The sequence below is a fragment of the Oryx dammah genome, unplaced genomic scaffold (genome assembly GCF_014754425.2).
Source record: "Oryx dammah isolate SB20612 unplaced genomic scaffold, SCBI_Odam_1.1 HiC_scaffold_26, whole genome shotgun sequence".
In the NCBI taxonomy this organism is placed as follows: Eukaryota; Metazoa; Chordata; class Mammalia; order Artiodactyla; family Bovidae; genus Oryx; species Oryx dammah.
Window position 1 is genome coordinate 21,590,804 of NW_024070210.1, and position 5,740 is coordinate 21,596,543.

Below are 5,740 nucleotides of genomic sequence, written 5' to 3' on the forward strand. Positions count from 1 at the left end.
AAGACCCAGGCTCCTTCACCATCCCAGGCGAACACCCGGTGGTGGGGACGCGGGGAAGGCGGGCACAGCTCCTTGCAAGCCCTGCCCAAGAGGCAGGAGCAAGGCTCGATCAGCCCTCCCGGGGAGGTCTTTTTCGGGCAGAGGCACTTCTCTCCTCTCTGCTGTCACCTCTGGGCCCTACGCCTGGGTCTCCTTTGGCAAAAGGGAAATCAACTATAAACTTCTTCCCTGGGCAAATGGGGTCTTCACAGCAGTGCGCTGTGACGATGCACAGACCTCCTTTTTTGTTCCTGCAAAGCTGCCTCCCCGGTCGCCCGCCTAAGCGACAAATGAATACGCTAATCCTCTCGGGAATCCTCCAGAGCCTCTCGGGTCGGCTGTCTCCCGCACCCCGATCTTTTCATTTTAACCTGCAACTGGGAGGAGATGCATCTAGCGGGCCAGACGCCCGGGGGGGGGGCTTGGCCGCGGGCCTCCGCCCGGCACTCCGACGCTGAGGGAGGCAGAGGCTCTGTGCACTCTCCCGCCCGCTTGGGTTTTCAGGGCATCGGTATTATGACTTACATTCCACCGGGCCTTTGAGCCTAATCCCAGAGAGGATTAAGTTGGGTGAGGGGATGAACAGGAATGGGGGGTTGGGGAAGGGGGTGGACTGCTTTTAAATGTATTCCTCGATGTCTCTCCCTTGTTATCCGCAGTGACTCCACAAAGGGACAGGGCTCAGCCATGGTGGATCCCGTGCCTGAAGAGGAGAAGCTGGGAGCCGAGCCCGGAGGCTCCGGGGGGGACGAAGCCGCCGCGTCGGTGCCCCCTGACTCCCAGGGCGCCCAGCAGCCCACGGCGTCTTCGGCCTCGGCCTCCGCCGTGGCGCCCCGCAAGGCTGAAGTCCCGCCCGCGGCAGAAGGCGGGCAGCGGGAGCAGTCCCCGCTGCTGCACCTCGATCTCTTCAACTTCGACTGTCCAGAAGCCGAGGGCAGCCGGTACGTGCTGACCAGCCCCCGCTCGCTAGAGGCCTGCGCCCGCTGCGCCGTTAAGCCTGTGGAGCTGCTGCCCCGGGCCCTGGCGGACCTGGTGCGCGAGGCCCCCGGCCGCTCGATGCGAGTGGCCACTGGCCTGTATGAGGCTTACGAGGCGGAGCGGCGCGCCAAGCTGCAGCAGTGCCGGGCCGAGCGAGAGCGCATCGTGCGCGAGGAGAAGCGGCGCCTCTTCACGCCGTTGGGCCCCGCGGCCGCCGCAGCCTCGGCCCCTAGCGCGGGCAGCAGCAGCAGCTGCAGCAGCGCCAGCCTCCCGGCCTCGCCCGCCCCGCGCGCCGCTCGCAAAGCCTCCTCCAGCCCGTCCCCGGCCCGGCCCCAACCCCCGCCCGCGGGGTCGCGGGCCGGTAGGAAGAGCCACTCACTGGACTCCCTGTCCCGCCGGCGGGAGGGCGCCCTCAGCTCCGAGTCCGGAGCGTCGTCGTCGTCCTACAGCGGAGAGAGCCTGCGGGAACTGCACTGGCCGCCGCGGGCCTCGGCCAGGAACAGCTGCGCGGCGGGGTCGGCGGCCTCGGCTCCCAACCCCCTGGGCCGCCCATCCGCCCTGGCCCTGGTTCCGCTCACCGGCCGCAGCTTCAGCCTCGGCGACCTGAGCCACTCGCCCCAGACAGCTCAGCACGTGGAGCGCATTGTGCGCCAAGTGCGCGCTGAGCGGGGTCTGCGCGGGGTGCCGGAGCGCGACAGGAAGATCGCGGCGCTGATGTTGGCGCGGCACCAGGAGGAGCGCCTGCTGCTGGAGCAGCGCGCCGCGGCCCACGGCCAGTGGGAGCAGCAGCGCGTCCGCGCCGAGCAGCGGCGGGAGCGCGAGGAGCGCGAGAAGCAGCGTGCCCTGGAGCAGGGCCGCCGGGCCTGGGCCGCGCAGGTGGAGGAGCGGCGCGGCCGCCGGGGTCGTGAGGAACGCGAGGAGGCGCGGCGCCGGCAGCGACAGTGCGAGCGCAGCGAGGAGCGGCGGCGGGAGCTGGCCGAGCGCCAGGGACTGCTGCGACGGGAGCGGGCGGAGCGCGCGGCCCGGGAGGACCGGCAGCGCAAGCTGCAGCAGGAACAGAACCTGAAGCAGCGGGAGGAGGGTCTGCAGGAGGTGCGCGAGCGGGCCGAGCAGGTCCGCAGGGAGCGCGCTAAGCGCGCCGCCCAGGTCAAGCAGCAGCAGGAGGGCCAGCTGCAGCGGGAGAAGCGGGAGCTTAGCCGGGCGGAGCGGGCGCGCCACGAGGCGTTGCTGAAAGGTCGGGCCCGACAGGAACGCCAGGAGCGCGAGGGCCTGCGGAGCTCCCTGGAGGCCAGCTTGGGCCGCGCGCAGGAGAACTACGAGCAGTTGGTGGAGCAGCGCACCCGGGAGCTGCGCGAGCGGGCCCGGCGGGAGGAGCTGCAGGGCCGGCGAGCCAAGGAGGCTGCTGAGCGCAAGGAGCGCGAGCATCAGGCGCACCTGGAGGCGCTGGCCCGGGCAGGCGAGCGGCGGCTGCAGCACGCAGCTCAGGCGGCCGAGGAGGCGGTGCAGCAGAAGGCGCGGCGCGTGGGCCAGAGCCGGATGGAGAAGGAGCGGGCCCAGCGCGCCAACAAGGAGAAGGTGGAGAGGGACGAAGACTGCCGCCGGCGGGAGCTGCTCCAAGCCATCGGTCGCAAGCTGGAGCGCAGCGAGCAGCTGTCTCGGGAGCGGCGCAGCGCGCTGGAGAGCGCTCGCTCCACAGCCCGCGCCTCCTTCCACGTGCGCGAGAAGGTGCGCCAGGAGACCAACACGCGCTCCTTCGATCGCATGGTGCGCGAGGCCCAGCTGCACGCCAACCTGGACCGCAAATGACCGCCGCAGTGCGCAGGCCAGACTGCCACGCTCAGCCCCGCGGCTCCCCTTTTGGCCATTTTGTCCGGACCGTGGGAATCGCCAGTCGGAGCACAGCACCTTGGCGTCGCCAGGCTTCTGACCAATGAGGCGATGAGAGGACTGATGTATGAGACCCGTCAGTCCGCCGCCTTTGTTTTTAAAAATCGGCTTTCTTTGGAAATGACATAGCACAATCTTCCACCACATCCCACCTTCTTGGCTCCCAGCCTGGCCCTTGCCAAGGTTCCCAATGTGTCTGTTGAGTTGGAAAGGAAAAGAGGTGGGAGAAAGGGGCTGGGTCGAGAGTCGGGGAGGGCCCCCAAGGAGACAGTGCAGAAGTGACTGCCCCCTCCTGCTGCAGTCACCCCAGGCATCTTCACAAACTTGGTATCTGAGGCGTCTGCACAGATTGCAGCAGAGGAGGCATCTCCTTGGCTCCCCTCCATCTTTTGAAATGTGGCAAGTTGCACAAAGCTCGGAGGCCTCGCAGAAAAGCACAGCTCTTCCAAGGGTATTAGGCCACCCTCAAGTGACCGAAAAGCTATTGACTTTTGTATGCTAGACTTTTAACCTGCCACTTGTGCAAACTGTGGTCTTAGTTCTGCTAGGTTTTCTGTTGTTTCCCTTAGATTCTCTAGTTAGACAATCATCTGCCAGTAATGATCAGTTTGGGTTTTTTGTCTTTCTTAAGTTCCCAATTGACACAGGTTTGGTGATGCTGTTTAGCTTTAGTGGAAGCCCCCAGCCCGGGGATGTGGATTCCTTAGGCATCGGTATTCCACCCCACTGAGCTTTCTTGCAGGGTATTTTCAGGGGAGGTAGTGTCTGATGGACACCTCCCAGTGTGGGGCCCACTCCTCGCAGACAGCATCCATGCCTTAAGAAGCAGAGCTACCTACGTGCCTGCCCAGGCCGATTCTGCCTCAATCTCCAGCCCTGGATGCAGTCCCAAGAGTGGGCCCCAGAGAGTTTGGGGTGTCCAGTTCCCTTTGTAAAGGGATCATCACAGCTACTCTGAGGGCAGTTACTTTACTGTGTGGGCAGAAGAGCTGGAATTTGCCTCTTTGCGGTGAGGGTCGTACTCACTATGGTTTGACAGTGTATCTTCCTCTCCTCTCCTTCCCTGAATGAGGAAAAAGAGGATCCACCCCTACCCGACATTCCTGGTTCCCTCTCCCCTAGGACTGAAAGTATTAAGTCAGTTTCTCCGTGCCTCACCTCCCTGTCGTCCAGATGGGGCCATCAGTACTCTTCTTTCTCCCGGTGCCTCAAGGCCTCCCAGATCCAAAGCACCGCTTCGGTATTATTTGCTGGTCTTCTTTGTGCCTTTCTTGACCTGGAGTTGGGAGGCAGGAGGACTGCTGTTGGCCTAGTTTGTTTCCAGGAGTATGGATTCCTGGCAGTGTGTCACAGACAGGTGGTCATTTAGCCTCTGGGGGAAAATACATGCAAGACCAGGACACTTTCTGGTCCAAAAAGTCCCGTTCAGTTGTCTTCCGGCAACTTTCACCCTTCAAGTGCTTCTCTTCCACGAAGCTGAAATCAGCCCCCAGGCATGTCCACCCAAGGACCCTCTACCTTCATCAAGGAAGGTGGGAAGTAAAATATTACTTTTTACATAAACAGGATAAAGAAATAACAGTTACCAAAAAAGAAGAATCAGGGTAGAGAAGTATTGTATTAGACATAGTTCATGTATATTCTGTTGGGCAGAATTGTCCCTAAAGTGTCTGGTGTCAGACTCACATGCACACACATGCACACATTCTGTTACCGACTCGTCCCCCCCCCCCCCGCCCCACAATGAAATGCCAACAGGTACAGGAGTATTGTGTAGAAGGAAGCAGTGCTTAACTGTTACACATCAAATGCTGTGAAACCAGGAAAAGAGCTGTGCCAAGGCTTATTTCTTGAATAGATGAAGTTTTCCTCACATTTTCATGTCAGTAACCAGGTTGTCAGTGAGCTATAATAATCAGCATTGTCGGTGAGTCAAGGGTATTTAACTAAAATGTTAGTGTGATACTGGTTCTTAACTGGTGGTTCCTGATTTGACAGAGGAGCCTCTGAGACCTTACTAGAAAGTTCCACCTAAAACCACTTCCTTCCAAGGTATATGCATTTGTTTGAGAAGGATACAATCTGTTTGGTTGTTTTTTTTTTTTTTTTTTTTTGACAAGGCGCTGAAAGGTGATCTTCCCTGACCCTGTAGTCAGTTTGTTTTCTGACTTCCTGAGTGACTTTGGGTAGATCACTTCTGTGTGCCTTGGTTTCCCCGCCTGTAAAGTGGGGATCGTGACTTCTGCCCTCCTCACACAAACACTGTGGGGATGAATCAGAATCAAAGTGGTGCTCTCAGTTCTAGGACTTTGGAACGGCAGGTACAATCACTGCAATCAAGGATTATGTGACTGCAGTATGCCTAGAGTGTAACGGACCATTGTGACGTAGTGCAGAAAGAAATGTTCTTGAAAAGCACACTGCGGATCATGATGCCACATATGATGTGAAGGTCCGGGTCTGAATGTCACCAAATTAGAGACCTACGCTTAGCGAAAAGCACAGTGTAAAGGAAACAAGACTTTGGGATCCTTTAAATATATATATAAAATTCAAGTGAAAGTGAAGTCGCTCAGTCGTGTCCGACTCTTTGCGACCCCATGGACTGTAGCCTAGCAGGCTCCTCCCTCCATGGGATTCTCCAGGCAAGAGTACTGGAGTGGGTTGCCATTTCCTTCTCCAGGGGATCTTCCCAACCCATGGATTGAACCCGGGTATCTCTCATTCCAGGCAGATGCTTCAACCTAAATTCAAGCAAAAACAGAGGCTAAACCTAGTAATATAGTAAGGAATGGTTCTTCCAAGTTTCCAACCTCCTGATCATCCTCTAGAGTAT

The 5,740-nt window shown here is 59.4% G+C and overlaps 1 protein-coding gene across 1 annotated transcript; it reads left to right on the forward strand.

Annotated features, from left to right (window-relative positions):
- Positions 1 to 726: 726 nt before the first annotated feature.
- Positions 727 to 2,823, forward strand: CCDC177 (coiled-coil domain containing 177). The gene has a single exon (XM_040226204.1). The coding sequence runs from the start codon at positions 727 to 729 to the stop codon at positions 2,821 to 2,823; it is 2,097 nt and encodes a 698-aa protein (XP_040082138.1).
- The last annotated feature ends 2,917 nt before the right edge of the window (positions 2,824 to 5,740 follow it).

Bases quoted from the DNA above. Each gene is read 5' to 3' on its own strand.
- CCDC177 (XM_040226204.1), top strand. From the start codon at position 727: ATGGTGGATCCCGTGCCTGAAGAGGAGAAGCTGGGAGCCGAGCCCGGA.